Genomic DNA, 17118 nt, shown 5'->3' on the forward strand with positions numbered 1-17118 from the left:
GGGGCCTCGGGAGGGCCGGCTACGCGGTTGGGGGCGCTCCAAGCGTGGCCTGCCAATCAACGCCTTCAGGGCCAGGACTGTCTCTCTAGGAGGCGGGGGATGTCTAACTTGTACAAAGACGTTCGTAGGCTGCGAGAGGAACCTGTTATAGAAAAAGAAGGTACACCGAGAACTAATATACATTAATATTTAATGTGAACTGAAAAATTAAAAAGATTAATTTAAAAACAAAGGAAAAGGAGGAACTGCGTAGGGAGAACGTTTCAAGTTTCCGGTTAGAGTGGAGGGTGCTCTGTCATACAAGGTTGGGGACAAAATGCGTTTCAACAGGTTTCTGGAAGTGCCGCTGGAACTCCGCAAAGGATCAATTTAAATTATATTAAATCTATTTTTTGAAAACTGCAGTTAAAATAAATCAGGCACTCAGATGGGTTAAATTTGGCCTCCATCTCAGAGGAGTTGCAAATGGTTAACTTGAGGATTGGTCTTTAGTCTTGGGCCAATTTAGGATAACATATTTTTTGTTTTCATTTTTGTTGTTGTTATTGAATTTAAGTGAATCCTAAGACTGCAAAGCAAGTAGATTTTTTAAAAAAAATCTTGTTACTATTCACAATGACTTCTCTATAGGATCAGAATTGTTTCACTATACAAACAACCCAAATTGCAGAGGGCTGGGGAATAGATGCTGGAGGTAATAAAAGGATTGTAATCTCCATCCATCTTCCTAATTTCAATCTGTTCATTTATTCAACAAGTCTTTGTTGAATGAACACTTACTTTGCACATGGAACTGTCTTTTCTTAAAAATATATTTTATTGATTTTTTACAGAGAGGAAGGGAGAGAGATAGAGAGCTAGAAACATTGATGAAAGAGAAACATTGATTGACTGCCTCCTGCATGGCCCCTATTGGGGATGAAGTCCGAAACCAGGCATGTACCCTGACTGGGAATAAAATTAGAGAATGTACACACCTAAAAAGCTCATTGGTCCTGGCGATTTCTCAGTGTTGTGCCCACCGAAAGGGTCACCGCCACTCTTTAATGGACTACATAAGCCAGCCATTTTTTAAAAATATATATATTTTTATTGATTTCAGAGAGGAGGGGAGAGGGAGAGAGATGGAAACATTAATGATGAGAGAGAATCATTGATTGGCTGCCTCCTGCACCCCCCCACTGGGGATCGAGCCTGCAACCCAGGCATGTGCCCTGACAGGGAATTGAACCGTGACCTCCTGGTTCATAGATCGATGCTCAAGCACTGAGCGATGCCAGCTGGACAAGCCAGCAATTTTCAACCAGTGTGCTGCAAGAATTTTTAAAACATGCAATACCTGACTATTTAGCCAGGGGCACTGACCTCTTTTCCCTTGGATTGTCAAGTACAAAAAATGACAACAGCCAACACAATAGCTGTCTGATGTGAATAAATCAAAAGTATACCAATTTTTTAAAATTGATTTCAGAGAGAGATAAAAACATCAATGATGAGAGAGAATCATTAACTGGCTGCCACCTGCATACCCCCTGCCAAAAAAGGAGCCCCAAACCCAAGTTTGTGCCCTGATCTGGAATCAAACTATGACCTCCTGGTTCAATACTCAACCACTAAGCCACACCTGGCCAGGATATAACAATTTTTTTGGCAGAGTGGCAAAAAATATATTTTTTGGTGTGCTGAAGAATTTTAGTGATTACATTGTGTCACGAGATGAAAAAGGTTGAAAATCACTGATATAAGCTAATGTTATACTTTAAACCTAAAAGTGAATTAACACCAATAAATATTGTCTGTTTAATTTAGTAGGGAATTATGAACTTTTTTTTTGTTAATCCTCACCCAAGGATATTTTTTCAATTAATTTTTTAGAGTGTGGAAAGGAGAGGGAGAGACAGAGAAATATGAATGTAAGAGAGACACATCAACTGGTTGCCAGTGATAAAGCTTACAACTGACGTATGTGCCCTTGACTGGAATCGAACCTGCAACCCTTCAGTTGGCAGGCCGACGTTCTAACCACTAGGGCTGTTTCATGTCTGCAGAGCTGCCAATGTGAGAAACACTGCCCCATGATGCTCTGACCTGGGTGGCTGTATCCAGGGTCCAGTCTGTATGACTATCAGCTTACCTCTCTCCCCCAGCTTTGGGATAAAATACACAAAGCTCTTAAGCCCTTAGCCAGAGAGCAGATTCTGTCCCCACCACCAAACCCATACACACACTCCAGGTCACTCAATTCCAGGGAAGAGCAAGGATTTAGGGAGCAAACACCAGGCGAAAGTAGGTCACACCAGGAGGATGGTAATCCCTGCTGTGGCTGGCCAGAGCAGTCAGCCCCTGCTATCAAGAGTGGCTCTGGGAAGACTTTTGGGGTCTGGAGCCCCAGCACCATCCCTTCTGACAGTAAGGCCAGACATTCTCAGCCCAAGCGCTTGCTGACTGTTAACATTTCCTATGCTGGACTTAGAGATTCTATCTTTCATTCCACAGCTCCCACAAGTATATTCTTTACACCCAGCCCTAGATCGGGTAGTAGAAATACAAAGAGGACCCTTGGGGAGTACATAGACAGGAATTCTGACCCAGACCCAGACAGTCATAAGCTAGTGCTGTTATCAGTACGGAGATAGACGAGAGCCCGCGAGCTATGTGGACCTGTAGGAGGCTGCTGATTCAGTTTGGAGTCAGGGTAGAAAATATTTCCTGGAGGAGGTGATGCTGAACAAGAAAGAAATTCACCAGGAGAAAATGGGGAAGGGTACAGAGAATAGACGTGCAAAGACCCAGAGGAATAAAAGTATGGTCTTTCCTTCTGGAAAATGCTGGTGGTCAAAGAGGGGCAGATCTGGGAGTGTTGTTTTTCTGAAGGTGGGTAGTGCTGGTGGGGAGAGAAGTGGGGATAAAAGCACAGGAAAACGAAGCACAGGAGCAAAGATAGGGCAGAGAGGGAGTTAATGGAAGCACCTGACCTAATGGGAATGGGAAGGCCACTCTCGTCTCGGACACTGGGGACCCCAGCAGGGGATTGAAATAGGACTCCCACATATGTGGGTGGAGGTCTCTGGAAGCACTTGTCACTCTGGAGCCTCTGCAAGGGTCCTCTCAGGCCTGATTCTGTCCTGAGGGCACAGCTCCCAGGATGGGCTTTAGTGTAAATCTGGCCTGCCTAGATGTGGGTTCCCGCCCATCTCTCTCTCCCTCCCTCCCAACTGATTCTTTTGGGCCCCTCTTGTGATGCCCTCTCCAAATCAGCCCCACCTCTCCTCCGCCACTTGTAAGCCTCCATCCTTACCTCCTATTGCCCCTATCATGCTCCTTCTCTGAAGCTTCCCCTGACCCCAGGGGCTGGATCGGTAGATCACTCCTCTCCTCTGTGCTGCTACAGAAGAGAGTTGGGGTAGACTGATAAACTGTGGGCAGAGCTGGCTTATGTAGGGCCTCCTAGACAGTGAGAAGAAGCTTAACAGCAGAATCAGTTTTTCAATATAGATAATGGAGAATAAAGCGGAGGGAGTGAGAGTAGAAGCCACAGAGGACGCCATGCCGTGCCCACTGTGGGGTGGTGGTTTGGAATAGGGTCCTGGTGCTGGTGGTAGGAGACTGAACAAAAGAGGATCTCACCCTGAGACCCTTCCTTCCCTCATGCTGAATCTTGCTCTTCCTCTCCTCCAGGATGAACAGGGGCACCTCACACCACACTCCCATTCTGTGCTTCCAGAATGCCTTCTGGGATTGTTTTATTTCACGCTGTACACCTCCTCTCAAAGAACAAGCTTGTGGAGAGCAGAGGCCAGGGGAACCCTCATTGTGACTCGAGTTTCAGCAGCTCCAGGTCACTTTGGGGAATTGAATGTAAATTCCAACCAGGGGCTCCCCACCTTCTGAAACAGGCTCCCCTCAGATGGACAGGACCCCACAGAGGGACAGGACAGAGCACTTAGTTTGAGTTGTCTTAAAGGCTACGGATCAGCAGAGGAGGTGAGATGGTCAGGAGTCTGGAGTCTAGAATGAACCTGGGGGGTAGGGGTGGGATAGTGAGGAGTAGGATGAGACACTCCACCACCTCACAGGGTCCCTGGTGGCCAGGTAGGGCTAGGAATACCAACCTGGGAGGACAGACCACTAGAGGTGCTGGAACCTGCACGTAATGGAAAGCTCGGCACTGCCCCTGGGAAATGAGTGTTTGCAAGGAGAAAGGCGGAGTCCCCTGTGGCAGCCTTGGGCCCTGCCCATTCTGTCTTGGGGATCAGCTTCTGGAGGCCTCCGTCTCAGTCAAGCAGTGAGCAGCCAGAAGAAAGAAAGGAGCTCAGTACAAATATAAATACCTTTAATGAAAGCTGAATGCACCTTACAGAGCTTCAAGGACAGCCACCAGAGCTGGGGTGGCAGCAGGGGCACTGCTACTTGACCCCAATGGCTAGGCCAGAGGCCCCAGGAGGCAAACAAATGCCAGAGCAGCCGCCAGCAGCAGGGGAGCAGGGGCTGGGGTTAGGGCAGGTGCTGTCCCCCTCAGTGTCTCCTGGTTGGTCTCGGGGCCTGCACCATGCTCCCAGACGTGCACAGGGCTGCCACACAGAGTGTGCAAGTTATCTGGGTGTGGGGTCCGACGAGCTTCTTGCTGTAGTGACTCCCACACCGCAGCCGCCTCCTTCGGGCAGCTCGACAGAACTTGAGAGGCGCAGGTGTGGAAGTCATTCCAAGACCTGTTCAGGGCATGGGATGAGGGGAGTTAGGTGGGACAAGGAGGCTTTGGAATGGGAAGAGGTTCAGGCACGGAGAGTAGAGGGTCAGGCACGGAGAGTAGAGGGTCAGGCTGCTGTCCATGCACCTGCTCTTACCTGCAGATGGTCTCCAGCTCGCCTCCGTGACCCATGCCATCCCCCAAGCGGATGAGACACTTGGCAAAGCCCTGGTACATGTCACAGCGGCTTTGGCCCACGGCAGCTGCCTCCAGTGAAGATAAAAGGACTGGGGTTAGGGGTGGAAAATAGTTGATAGGATGAACTGGCCCACCTCCCAACTCCCAGGGGCTTATTTACTCTGGCACGCTATGGGGACATGACTCAGCGTGAAAGAGGTACCCCGGGGAAATGAGGGGCACACCTGGGATCACCTGCCTGGGCTCTGTTCTAGGTGGGACTGAACAGAGTCAATGTGGAGGAAGGCAGGGTAGTGTCCTCACAGCCCAGGGGTCAGCTCTTCCTCTGAGCTTCTGGGGCTTCTGCAGCCCCAAGTCGGGTAAAGATGATCCGAATGAAGGAGCCAGGACAACATAAAGGGGGGCAGTGTCCAGGGCCACACTTCCCCTCCCAAGCATCATCCAGTCTCTCTGCAGTTTAGACGAACTTTGCTTGGCTTTCCCACCCCATCCAAAACAAGTATTTCAGACAGTTAGGGCAAGATAGAGGGTATCAGGATCCAGGCCAGATCCTAACAGAAGACCTCAGAGGACCCCAAAGCTAGTCTAAGTCTCACCAAAGACTATGTCTTCCCTTTATCAGAATGGGGGCTGTGAAATTTTGAGGTCTTTCCCCCACAACCAGGGCTCAGTTCACACCCCTCACTTTCAGGTCTAAAGACACGAGTACACATTATTCCCTCCATAGAGCCCTTGCACCTCCTTGCCACACTGGCTCCCAGCGCCCAGAAAGGCTGTGCCCCAGCTCCCACACACCCTACACCCAGCCTGATGAGGGTGTAAGGCCCAGGTCTAGTATGCCTGCACTCACCGAGTGGTGGTAACAGCAGCAGCAGCAACAGCCCCACCGCATGGGCCAGTCGCTGGCAGCGGTGACAGCAGCAGCACAGCATCATCCCCGGCTGGGAGCTAGTGCCAGAACTAGCAGCTCCGCTAGGAGTACAGCCCTTCAGCCCAGCCTCCAGAAGGAGGGACTGTGATTGGATGGGAGCTGGGGGCGGGGCTTCAAAGCCAGCAGGCAGCCCCACCACCAGTAGGCAAATCAGTAGGCAAGTTGACAAAGAGGGACCCTAGAGATAGGAGCCCAGGGGATCACTGCTGGCTAAGCTGAGCCCAGGGCCCTTGGCCCAGGGATGGAGAGGGGAGATGTAGGAAAGCTGATGAGGGTGGGTGGCCAGGACCATGGAGTGGGTTGGCCGTGACAGAGCTCTACAAAAGGAGAAAAGGCCAAGGAATAGAGAGCAGTTATCAAAGTCACTCCAAAGACACACCAAAAGCACACATATTCCATTTTATTCAAAAAGCATTTAATTGAATTCCTTAATGTTTTTCAAAAACAAAAAGATCCAAAACAGAGGTAAAAAGGAACATGGAAAATTCAACTCAAGTGGTGTCACAATCTCAGGGAGTCATGCTCCAGGCATGGCAGAACCCAAGAAGGCACAATACCCACCCTGGGCCCAGCCTAAATCTGCTGGCTACCATAACCAGTAGACCACAGCCAGTGCTCACCCCCTCAACCACCTCAGAGGTGCAGAGGTGGAAGCCTGAGCAGGTACAGAGCAGACATGACCCTGCTTTGGCCTAGGCCCGTCTACTGGCCTTCAGTGCCACCCCACCCCAGAGCACGGTAGGTTTAGCTAAGGGAGGCTGGGGGTCGCAAGGCCATGCAACATGAGACTGAGACGCCGGGCCACTTTGCTGAGTGAGTTGTGTGGTTCGGCCTGCAGGAACTGGAAGAGCTTCTGGCGCACCTGGGCCATGACGGAGCCCATGTGGTCCCGAGTGACAGGGTCACTGTGGTCCAGATGCATCACAGCCTCTTCCAAGTAGCTAAGGACGGAGGAAAGGTACAGGCTACAGGTGGGCTCCGGCAGATGGGAGCGCCCCCTGGTGGCACTGAGGCCGACACGGATGCCTAACAAAGGAACCCTCCAGGCAAAGGGAACTGGTGGAGAGAATTAGGGAGGGAGTCAGGCTAGAGCTGGAGTCTGCTTTGAGCTGTTCCCCCACCTCCACCTGAGCCCATCTCCTAGTCCAACTGCGCCCACTCACCTTAGCTTGAGGTCAGTTCGAGTGCCAAGGTCAGAGGCCAGCTGCTGGATGAGGGAAAGGAGCACAGGCTGGGAGAGTGGGCAGGGTGGCTGCCCAAAAACCTGGCCCGGGTCCACAGTTTCACAAACATATAGCACCAGGTTCAGGTCAGCAGCTGTCAGGGCCTGGGGAGAGAATAGCATTTAGTGTGTGGGCCTTGTCAGGAGACACTTAAGCCTTAGCTGGGCCTAATGCCTGGCATACCTGCTGGAAGGCCTGATTGAGGTGGCCCTGCTGCAGCAGCTGCAGGATATGGGCTTGCTGGGCCTGGCAGTCGAGGTGGGTAGTAGGGACAGGTGTGCCAGCAGCTGAGCGCATGGCCTGCATGATGCTAGAGGTGACGGCGGCCTGCTGCTCCTTGAGAGCCACACTCACCTCACCCTTAACAATGCGCTGTACCTGTGCTAAAATGGACTCCTGCAGGCTGCAAAGGGAAATGAGGGAGATGAAGTAGGGAGTCTGGTGTGGCCCTTTCCAAACCTACCACCTTGCCCAGGACCCTACACACACACCTGCCCACAGCCACATGCAGCTGGTGCTGCACTTCAGCCCGAACACTGCTGGACACAGTGGCTGCCATCTGCTCAGTGGCGCCCTGCAGTGTGCTGACCAGGCCCCGCAGCTGAGCTAATACAGGCTCCCTCGCCTCCTGCTCTCGCACCTTCCGGCTCTTCATGTGGCTCTCTAGCTGTTGCAAGTCTGAAAGTTGACCATGGGGGCCATGAGAGTGATGGGGAAGAGGAGGATAGCCCCTCCTCCACCCTGGAGCATATGACTCCACTCACATTCCTGTGTGCCCAGTCGGAAACTATCATTGATCTGCTGGAACATAGCCTGGCAGCTCTTCTCAAAGGCAGGCAGCACCACACTCTGGAAGGCTTCACGGTAGGCGGCCTGCATGGGCCCCTGTAACGTGTCTGCAGCTGCTCGGGCGATGGCATCTGTCAAGTTCTGGGGGGAGAGGGAGGGGCCGGGTCGAGCCAAAAGCCTGAGCCCAAGCTGGCCTGACCAACCCCACCCACTACCAACCTCCTTCATCTTTGACCCTTTAGCACCTTGGACTTCAGCAGCTTGGAGATATTCTCTTTCATGCTACCCTCCACAGCAGTGAGCTTGGTGGCTACTGAGGTGTTCAGTTGGCCTGCCACAGGCTCCAGACTCCTAGAGACACCTGGGGCAGGGTGTGGAGGGAGAGGTGGAGCCACGAGAAGAAGCTTGACAGGTAGGGGCCCACTCCCATCCAGCCCATCCAGAAGTCTCCATGCAAAACTCACATGGAGGCACCGTCTTCTTGATCTCATCCCGTATACTCCGCTCTAGTCGCCCAGCCACAGCTGAAGACAGTGCCTGGGACAGCTGTTGTGTCAGCTGTTCCTGCAGCTGCCCCCCCCGCTGCTGCCCCTCGGCCAGTGCCCGCTCCAGCCGCCGCTCTGCACTGTAGTTAAGGAACAGGCCTGGAGCAAGTCCCATTTCCCTTCTAAGAATGCTGCAGCTGCCCCTATCCCTCTGCCATGCCAGGTCACTGCCCACAAGGATACGCTCCTGTTCATGCCGAGACTCGAGGGCACGTTCCACGTGGCCTGTGACGGTGCTCTGCAGGCCTTCGAGCTGGGTGCACAGACGCTGCAGCAGCTCTTCTTGGCTGTGCCGCAGCTCCGCCAGCTCTCTCTGCTGTTGCCAAATTAGTGCTGGCCAGTCCTCAGGGGGCTCTGCCACCTGCCAGTAGCACCAACAATCATATGCCTACCCCACTTGTCCCCACGCACTAGACTAGGGAATGGCCCAGAGCTCTTCCCCACCCTGAGAGAAGTAGAAAGGGTATTTGCTCACTCACCTGGTGCTCCGTGAGCCGGGATCCCACAGCTGAATCCCTGCCATAGGCGAGAAACACCTCAGGCCAAGTCATGCAGGCAGCCTAGGGACCACCCCTCTCCCTGGCCCCAGGACCTCTCCTACCCATCATCCTTTTTGCCCTTCCTCTTGAGCTTGGGTGAGCTCCGAGGGGATCCCTTAGTCTTCCAGTCCTTGGCAGGCAGTCGTGGAGTGGGAACTTTGGTGCTAAAGCCCCCTGCAGCAGAGGCAAGGCTGGCCACCTCATCATCGTGGTCACTGTGAAAAGGGGAGAGAGAGGCCTAAGTGCCTACCACTTGCTGGCCCTCCCTTGTGAGAGAAAGGCTGTCGAGTGACATCTACCTTTGTTCAGCGCTGGTGTCCTGGCTGTCATGTTGCTGCAGCAAGTGATAAGGTGGTCGGTGGAAGGCCAGGCTCTTATGCTTTTCCTGAAGGCCATTCCTAGGGCTGGGAGGACGGCCGACTCAGATGACCATCTGAATCCCTTAGCATCAGTATACTTTCCCCCTCCCAAGCTCCTCACCTTTCTGCGAGACTGCTGCAGGTCTCCCGAGTAATGTCTGGTGCTGTTGGCCAGACCTGACTGTCAGGGGCTGTGGCCTCCTGGGTCAAGGCTGCCTCCAGAAGGGAAGGGGTACTATGCCGATCCCCATCCCCCGGGCCTCCATCCAGGCTAAGCTGGGGGCCCAGCTCAGGCCCTGGCCGGGGGCGTGGGGACAGCAGATGTAGTGCAGAGGCAGCTGAGGCCATACTGTTTGGCTCAAGGTCCTCAGGAGCAGAGGAGCCAAAGCCACGGGACAGGGCCTCAGATGCGATCTCAGGGATGTCCTGGGACAGGGCAGTGGAAGCCGAGGAGATAACATCCGGAGAGCGGGTACGGCTGGGGGAAGCCTGGGGTAGCCCCAAAGGCTCTACTTCCTGCAGTTCCAGGGCAAGTGCAGAGGCAGCAGTAGGTACCTGAAGTGGGCCAAAATGGGGACTTAGATGGAAGGAAATAGGGGAGGGGGAAACACAGACAAGGCACTGGTGTTGGCAGTGATGCGAGGGACAGTGGGGAAGGGGGATGCAGTAAAAGACAGCCACAGCTCTGGAGGAGAGGAGGTAGGAATGGATAGGCTGAGGAGCTGCCCTGCAGGGAACATGGGAGGCTGAGATGACCTCAAGGGAAATATGGGCCACTTGAAGCAGAACAGGACAAGGAGACAGGGTGCTATAGAAGACTGCTCCGACCTTCCTGATGTTATATACCTGCTAACCTGCATTTCACACTCACGCACCTGTCCAGGCCCTTTGGGAGTCAATTTGTCAGCTGGACCTGGGAGCAGGCTGGGCAGGAGGCTGCGTGGGCTTGTCTGCAGGCTGCTGCCGCCGCTGCTGCTCATTGTCAGACTGCCATCCAGCTGCAGCTTGGGGCTCAAGGTCAGCTCCTCAGGTGGCCTGATGGCAGGAAGGCTGAGGCATAAGCAACCAGAGCTTGGCATCAGCTGGCACCAACCCTCGCCATCCCCCAACTCTGACCCTCACTTCACCTGGGCAAGGAGGGGTCCACAGCTGAGGTACTGCTCATGGCAGATACAGCTGTAAGAGAGGAGCTGCTGCTGCTGCTGCTGCTACTGCTGCTATTACTAGGGGATGAAGCAATCTGGGGAGATGCAGAGAGTAAGAGCTGTGGCCGATGGGTAAGGATTCCCAGGTCCCCCTGCCCTAAACCCCAAGCCCAGCCCCAGCACACCTGTTGCAAGGAGGTGCTAGGTGTCATGAAGGCGTCAGGTGTCATCAGCTTGGGCTTGGTCTCACTGCTCAGACTAAGGAAGTCAGCGGGTGCAGGTAGCTCCACAATGCGTCGGAGATCAGGCTGGGAGCCGTGAGTAGCTGAACTCAGGCCCTCGGCGCCCAGTTCGGGCCGAGATTCTCCAAATGCTGTGGGGAAATCTGCCACCTTAGTCAGATCTCAGACCCTGGCCTTAACCTGCTTCCCTCTCACCCCTTACTCACCAAAATCCTCATGGGCAGTGTGGGTGGGGAGTGGGGCCACCACATCAGGGTTGAGCTGTGGCTGGAAGCGGATCTGCACATCTTGCAATGCCCTTCAGGAAGAAGAGAATAGGAGAGGGCTCAAAGGGGCCAGAGTCAGTAGGGTGAGGAGGGGCAGACAGGGCACACTCACTTAGTATGCACACAGAAGAGCTTGATGAGCACACCGGCTGCAGACTCCATGGCACCAGCTCCGTGGGTCCCATCTGCAAGGACAATGTGGACAACTAAACCCCTGGCCCTCTGTGCCTTGGCACTCCCGACATACCAACATATAGCCCCGACCCTGAGCAGCTCACCAGCCCCGAGGCTGTCGTTCTCTTCCTCAGCAGGCAGCACCTCCGTGTGCCGCAGCCGGCAGCGACTCACCACCTGGATACCGAAGCTCAGTACAGGGTGAGTGAGCAGGAACTCAGAGATGGAACTGAAGCAGGCACGGCCTTCTTCCTGGTTCTGCAGCAGCTCCATCACATAAAGGACCTGCACAGGCAGCGCATTCACAGCTGAGCTCAGGGGCTGTGAAGGCTGTGGACGTGCCACATATCCCTACCTGCCCCATGATACCAACTCTGCCCGAGGTGTCCCCAATGCAGTCTACCTTCCGTTGTACATCGCTGAGAATCAGGTATTCTGCTGATAGGTCCAAGCAAACTTTGAGGCTAGGGGGCACACTCACTGAGCTGAAGATATCTGGGGAGAAACTGGGAGGCCACAAGGCAGGATGAATGAGCCTAAGAGAGTGGAAAGAACTCACATCCCCAACCCTGCTACCCCCTGTCTAGCTCCCCAGCTTGTGCTTACCGAATGGTCTGCAGGCAGGTCCAAGACACTGTGCACCACATCTTTAACTCCTGATTCTGGTCAGCACCAGTAATGAGAAACCTCCAGAAAGGGACCCTGCAAAGCAATAAGACACTGAGTGACTGGCTGGGAGCCCAAGGTCCAGTGCATCACCCGCTTGCCTGCCCACTCACTCACTCAGGGTCCTGTTTCTTGTGGTTGTCACAAAATAGGAGGCAGGAGAGTGGCCGCCCATCATGAGGCTTCAATTCATGCAGACATCTGCAAGCAGGCAGATGAGGGACCTGAGTAGGTGATCTAGTCCCCTACCTGGGGGTTCCTGGTCCCTCAGCTCCTGCCTTACCTTGGCTCGTCCTGCCCCTCAATGTAGATCTGCCAGAACTTGACAAAGCCATCATGGCTTGCTGTAGCCAGGACAGTCCCATCAGGTGAGAGGGCCCCTTCACTCAGGTACTGGGAAGAACCCAAAGAGCCTTGCTTTACCACCTGACTAGAGGTGGAGCAAGGCCATCTCAGATGAGAATGACAGTGAGCTGGCCTGACCCACAGTGGATCTGCATGTTTGCGTGAAAGACTGAATAATTGGGAGGAGGGTCATAAAGACTAGACCCATGGGGTGCACATTAGACGTGAGCTCCCCAGGTAAAGGTTACTTTGTGATCCGTGTCCCCATGGGCAGAATGCCAGTAAAGCTATCTGAGCAGCTATGGGTATGAGGAATAGATGAGACACATAAGAAAAGGGGAAGAGAAGGGAGGCAGTCGTTGCAGGCTTACTGTGCTGTGGCCTTTTACCATGATGAAGCCCTGCTTGATTTGGCTGACATCCACGGGCCAGGTGCTGTGGTTGGAACGGAGCATGTCCAGGTTCCACACCTCAGCCTGGAGGGTACAGAGAGGTGAGTGTTCAGCCCATGTCCACACCATGGCTGCTCTATCCACGCCCTCTCCCTATGCCCAGCCTCCTCACCCGGTCCTCATGCAACAGGGCCACCATTGGGCTGCCCTCCTCACAGCAGTCTTCACTCTCCTCGGGAATGAAGGGGCACCAGATGATCCTACGGAAGTGGTTCAGTGGCGTACCCTCTGGCTGCCGGATATGGACCAAAATCTCTTCTCTAAGTGGGGTGTTAAGGATTAGACAACTGGATGATGAGTGTGTCTGGCATCCCCAGCTCTGCCCACCTTTTTTCAGCCCCCCATTCCATCCCAAGGAAAGGATACTGAATTTTGCCATTAACCAGAGCCAAGTGCCACACGAACAGGTTTCCTGCCTCATCTAGGCAGGCCAACTGTGGAGAGTTGACGTGTGCGAAGGCCAGGTCAGCCACACTGCCTGTGAAGCCCTTGAGCAGGGTCCGCTCCGAAGTGCTGACACTGATCACTCGCACCATCGCTGAGCCATTGTTAGCAGCTGGAATGAGGACAGGGGTTGGCCCATAGTGAGTGTCTAAGCCCAGGCAGCAGCAGAGAAGCTCTGCCCTTGCCCGCCTCAGTGTTACCACCAATCTCAAGCTTGGTTTTTCCACTTAGCTCCCCAAGGCCTGGCAGAGACAAGACTTCCATTGTATCCCTAACATTTGAGTGGGCTGAGTGGCCTTATCCTGAATCTGCATCTCTGGAGCTTCCGGCAGAACACCCCCCTCCTCTCCCTTGACCCAACTCACCCCGAATGGCATAGGCCAAGAAGGAGTTGGACACAGCAATCAGGTTGCCATAGTAGTATTTCTGCTCCCAGTCATACTTGGCGACAGGCTGGATTTTCACCTGAGAACCAAGGGTGAGGAAGGTTGTAGAAGCTGAGGGCTGGGACAGCTTTCCAGAGCTTAGGTGCTCCCCAGCATCCCTGCAGACAGCAGACGCTGCATGTGCAAGCCCAGCCACCCAATCACAACCCCTGGGGCCAGATTCCCAGACACTTGGTAGCCAACCCTGGCTTACTAAGACTGGGGCTTACTACCTGTTAAGGTGGTCCCCATAGGAACTGGCAGCATGAGAGTGGAGAGGAAGAGATTGTGTGCCCCATCCACCATACATGCCACAACATCCTGGTACCTTGTTGCTCCCCCGTGCCTTGCTTGAGATGCTGGAGTCACTGCTGGCCACAATCTCCACCTCCTTGGCCAAAATCCCAATGCAGGTAGAGCTGTCATCTCCTGAGAGGCAGCTGCGGGGAGGGTTGCAAAAACTTAACTCTTGTTTACCCCAAGTTTCAATAGGCAGGGTTGGAATTTGGAGAGGATATAGCTACCATGGGGAAGGTGTCCAATCCCAGATGCATAGCTCTGGGTCCACTGATCCCCAGACCGGTAGCTCACCTCCCTCCTTGGGAATGTTAAATCAGGCACCTAAACTTTAGATCCAGGCCAAGCCCTTGATCTTGTCCTCACCCCTCATCCTAGGGCAAGCTCCATGTGGTTAAGTGCTCCATCCAGGACATCTAGTGTGGGAGCAGCAGAGGCTGCTAGCCCTTCTCTCCCCCCGTCTCATGCCGTTAGCTAACAGACATTCCAAAGACACCATCACCACCACTATTATCTCCCAGGTACTCACATGACCTGCTTCTCCTGCAGGTTAATGGATGGCTTGGACCGGAGACCAGGCTTGTTTGCTGAAGTACCATCCCCTGAGCAGAGGGGGTCTGGGACCAGGAGCCCATTGAGGTCACCATTGTAGGTGTTAGATGGCCGCTGGCTCTCTGCACTGGGGCCTGAGGACAGGTAGGACCACTATCATGAGGTTGTTTCACCTGCCTACTGGCCTCTCTTCCTGCAGAGCCTCCCTCCAGAACCATCAGGTACTCAGGAACACTCAACTGAGACACGTCTATGGGAAGGAAGGCCCTTTGTTCATCTCTCATTCCATAACACGTAAGGTGAACCCAATGCATACCAGGACCAAGGATGAGCATGAGGCTCTTCTACCTGGGAGCGGGGTGCAAGCCATCAAGGATCCTCTAAGGCAGTGGTTCTCAACCTGTGGGTCGCGACTCCTTTGGTGGTCTAATGACCCTTTCACAGGGATCGCCTATGACCATCCTTCATATCAGATATTTACATTACAATTCATAACAGTAGCAACATTACAGTTACGAAGTAGCAACAAAAATAATTTTATGGTTGGGTCACAAAATGAGGAACTGTATTTAAAGGGCCAGAAGGTTGAGAACCACTGCTAAGACCAATTAATACTCAGGCCCGAGTGAGTCAACACAGAGGGACTATGTGTACGTGAGGGAGGACATGGGACGGGTCAGGACAAATTTCATAGAAGAGTTGCCATCAGAGCCAGTGTAGCTAGAACACACAAACATGGGAAGGATAAAGGGAAAACAAGGCTCCAGAAGAATCAGGTATGAGGGTGAGGTGTTTAGATTCTCCCTGTGGGGATGAGAACCACAAGAGTTTTTAAAGGGAAGGTGACATGGTCAGCACTGGCCAGAGGGCTCATTGCTCTAAGGCAGTATGCAGAATAGTTGAGAATCTAGGTGAGAGATACCAGGGCTAGACCGAGGTAGTGGCAGGGGTTGGAGAAGAAAAGATGGGCTCCTAAGGCATGGGAGGGGAGAGATAAGATGTGGAAGTATGGAAGAAAGGAGCCTGCCCCACAGAGAAATGGCTCAGAAGAAGCTACCTTGGGCAGGTAAACTCAGGATGAATAAACATGAAGAGCTGGACAAAGAAGAGAGACACTACGGGGTAGTGTGTTGAGTCAGGAAAGACAGCATTTTAGTTGTTTGGCATTCACTGAGTTTCAAGCACCCTCCTAGACTCTGACACCACTCCAAAACTCCCAGGTGCCAAGGAGACTAGGATCCACATTCTGGATCACATCAAGTTTCTAGGCACAAAAATATCTGGGGTCTGACATGGTCCTCCAATGAGAGGAGACAAGCCAGAGCTCCTTGACAAAGAGGAGAATCAAAACATCAATCAATAAACAAGGAGTTCAGAAAAAAAGTCTCCAGGCCACTTCACTTGGATCAGAGCCACTTCAGCTGCTCAGGGGTAAGCTGACCACTCTCCCTCCCAGGAAGGCTATCCAGAGGACAAACGGCACAAGGTTGGCCATGCCAGGCTCTACCAAACCTTTGTGGAGTTTAGTCTACCTAGCAGCTGAGGAGCATGAAAGGCCCAAGCCAAGCTCATGAGTAAAGGGAGCACATTCCAGGCCTGGTGCAAAGGGCTCCATGGTTCCAGGCAGCAGATGGATTTTCTCAGGAAATAGGGGGTAGTTAACCCCACCCAGCGTGAGCACCAGTGCCTGCTGCAGTAGCAGCCAGTCTGGGCCTCCCAGCAGGTTTAAGAACAGGGTCTGAGGGCCCTGGCTGGTTTGGCTCCGTGGATAGAGCATCCGCCTGTGGACTGAAGGGTCCCTGGTTCGATTCTGGTCAAAGGCACATGTTCAGGTTGCAGGCTCCATCCCCAGTAGGGGGTGTCCAGGAGGCAGCCCATCAATGAACAGGGTCTGAGGAAACACCAGTTCTCAGCTCTGGACACTGCACACCTAAACCACCATCAACAGCTGGTCTTTCAACCACTACAACTTCACAGGTCGCTGAACCTGCCAGGAAATTTCGGTACCTTCACACAGGCTGTTTCCTTTTTTGTGAATGCCTTCCTGACTACTAAACTGTTCATACTACAAAACCTAAACATTGTCTCCTTTCTCAGACCTGTTCTCAGGCACTCTCCAGTCCCCACCCCACCCACCCTGTACCATCAACATACCCAACCACTCCTCTCTCTCAACAGCATTATGTTACACCTTCCTTAGCCCGCCCCCTCCCCCCCCCGGGGGGGGGCAGGGGCAGCTCTGAAGTATCACTGCAAGCCCAAATAAAGTTTAAAAGAAAGGAAAGGAACCAGGGCTTGCGGATGTTTGTAGCCTCATTCAATCAGAGCCATGCAGTCTGTGATTTGCCTTAATCCCAGAGAGGACACAGAATTGGGAGTGGCCACTTTCCCTCCAGAAAAGTTTCTGAAAGCATGCCTAAAGTCTCTAGTTTAGAGGGAAGGGCAAGTTGCAGAGGGGATCCTCAGCTCCGCAGCATAGCGCCCAGGTCTCGACACAGAACTCAGCGTACAGAGCACGGTTAGGCCTCAGAACTACGGCAAACGGGCTGGGCACGCAGATCAGTACCAGCAACACCAGAGGCTTTGGGGCCAGGAAACCAAGGGGGCCCCGCGGCTTAAGAGAAGGAGCCTCACCTCACCTTCGGCCGAGACGCTGAAGGACGAGGCAAAAAGGCCCGGCGCTGGGGTGGGGAGGGATCGCCCCGGGGTCTGCGCCCTTCTGGGAACATGCTTAGGGGTTTACCGCTCTAACCATCATCGTCTGCCCTCACCAGCCGGGAGGGTGCAGAGCCGGTCCGGAGGGGCCTGCAGGCCCTGAGGGCGAGCCTGGCTCCAGCCG

At 53.5% G+C, this 17118-nt stretch overlaps 2 protein-coding genes and 1 long non-coding RNA gene across 5 annotated transcripts in view; 1 reads left to right on the plus strand and 2 right to left on the minus strand.

The window, feature by feature from the left end:
- The window catches only part of LOC107184103, a 13637-nt gene extending 4743 nt beyond the window's left edge, over positions 1-8894 (plus strand). Inside the window, exon 3 of the long non-coding RNA XR_001514923.1 lies at positions 8824-8894. This is a non-coding gene — a long non-coding RNA (uncharacterized LOC107184103). The remainder of the gene's footprint in view (positions 1-8823) is intronic.
- NRN1L (neuritin 1 like) lies at positions 4317-6017 on the minus strand. 2 transcript variants are annotated; one of them, XM_015567834.1, is made up of 3 exons: positions 5736-6017; positions 4845-4950; positions 4317-4709 (listed from the first exon to the last, which is right to left on the minus strand). In XM_015567834.1, the coding sequence occupies exons 1-3, from the start codon at positions 5818-5820 to the stop codon at positions 4424-4426; spliced, it is 477 nt and encodes a 158-aa protein (XP_015423320.1). In that variant the 5' UTR covers positions 5821-6017; the 3' UTR covers positions 4317-4423. The 2 variants fall into 2 exon arrangements, with proteins under 2 accessions (XP_015423320.1, XP_015423321.1); XM_015567835.1 differs by having other exon boundaries at positions 4845-4954; positions 5736-5831.
- Positions 6202-17118, minus strand: part of EDC4 (enhancer of mRNA decapping 4) — an 11195-nt gene continuing 278 nt past the window's right edge. Inside the window, exons 2-29 of one of the 2 annotated variants that reach the window (XM_015567832.1) lie at positions 14257-14421; positions 13759-13870; positions 13371-13470; positions 12928-13117; positions 12674-12821; positions 12481-12585; positions 12048-12157; positions 11882-11965; positions 11705-11800; positions 11502-11604; positions 11203-11383; positions 11037-11109; positions 10865-10956; positions 10602-10801; positions 10399-10511; positions 10147-10306; positions 9393-9826; positions 9212-9316; positions 8975-9127; positions 8853-8889; positions 8557-8734; positions 8293-8448; positions 8074-8189; positions 7804-7969; positions 7531-7717; positions 7223-7442; positions 6980-7143; positions 6202-6757 (exon numbers count right to left, since the gene is read on the minus strand). In XM_015567832.1, coding sequence (XP_015423318.1) covers positions 6565-6757; positions 6980-7143; positions 7223-7442; positions 7531-7717; positions 7804-7969; positions 8074-8189; positions 8293-8448; positions 8557-8734; positions 8853-8889; positions 8975-9127; positions 9212-9316; positions 9393-9826; positions 10147-10306; positions 10399-10511; positions 10602-10801; positions 10865-10956; positions 11037-11109; positions 11203-11383; positions 11502-11604; positions 11705-11800; positions 11882-11965; positions 12048-12157; positions 12481-12585; positions 12674-12821; positions 12928-13117; positions 13371-13470; positions 13759-13870; positions 14257-14421 — 4141 coding nt within the window. In that variant the 3' untranslated portion in view covers positions 6202-6564. The remainder of the gene's footprint in view (positions 6758-6979; positions 7144-7222; positions 7443-7530; positions 7718-7803; positions 7970-8073; positions 8190-8292; positions 8449-8556; positions 8735-8852; positions 8890-8974; positions 9128-9211; positions 9317-9392; positions 9827-10146; positions 10307-10398; positions 10512-10601; positions 10802-10864; positions 10957-11036; positions 11110-11202; positions 11384-11501; positions 11605-11704; positions 11801-11881; positions 11966-12047; positions 12158-12480; positions 12586-12673; positions 12822-12927; positions 13118-13370; positions 13471-13758; positions 13871-14256; positions 14422-17118) is intronic. The other variant, XM_015567833.1, reaches the window with a different exon arrangement.

This window comes from Myotis davidii, unplaced genomic scaffold (assembly GCF_000327345.1).
Source record: "Myotis davidii unplaced genomic scaffold, ASM32734v1 scaffold243, whole genome shotgun sequence".
NCBI classification, from domain to species: Eukaryota; Metazoa; Chordata; class Mammalia; order Chiroptera; family Vespertilionidae; genus Myotis; species Myotis davidii.

Excerpts from the sequence above, each read along its gene's own strand:
- NRN1L (XM_015567834.1), bottom strand. The coding sequence starts at position 5,820 with ATGATGCTGTGCTGCTGCTGTCACCGCTGCCAGCGACTGGCCCATGCG. Across the intron at positions 4,951-5,735 it reads GCTGCTGTTACCACCACTCG|CTGCCGTGGGCCAAAGCCGC; the intron begins GTGAGTGCAGGC and ends CACTGGAGGCAG. Across the intron at positions 4,710-4,844 it reads GAGCTGGAGACCATCTGCAG|GTCTTGGAATGACTTCCACA; the intron begins GTAAGAGCAGGT and ends TGCCCTGAACAG.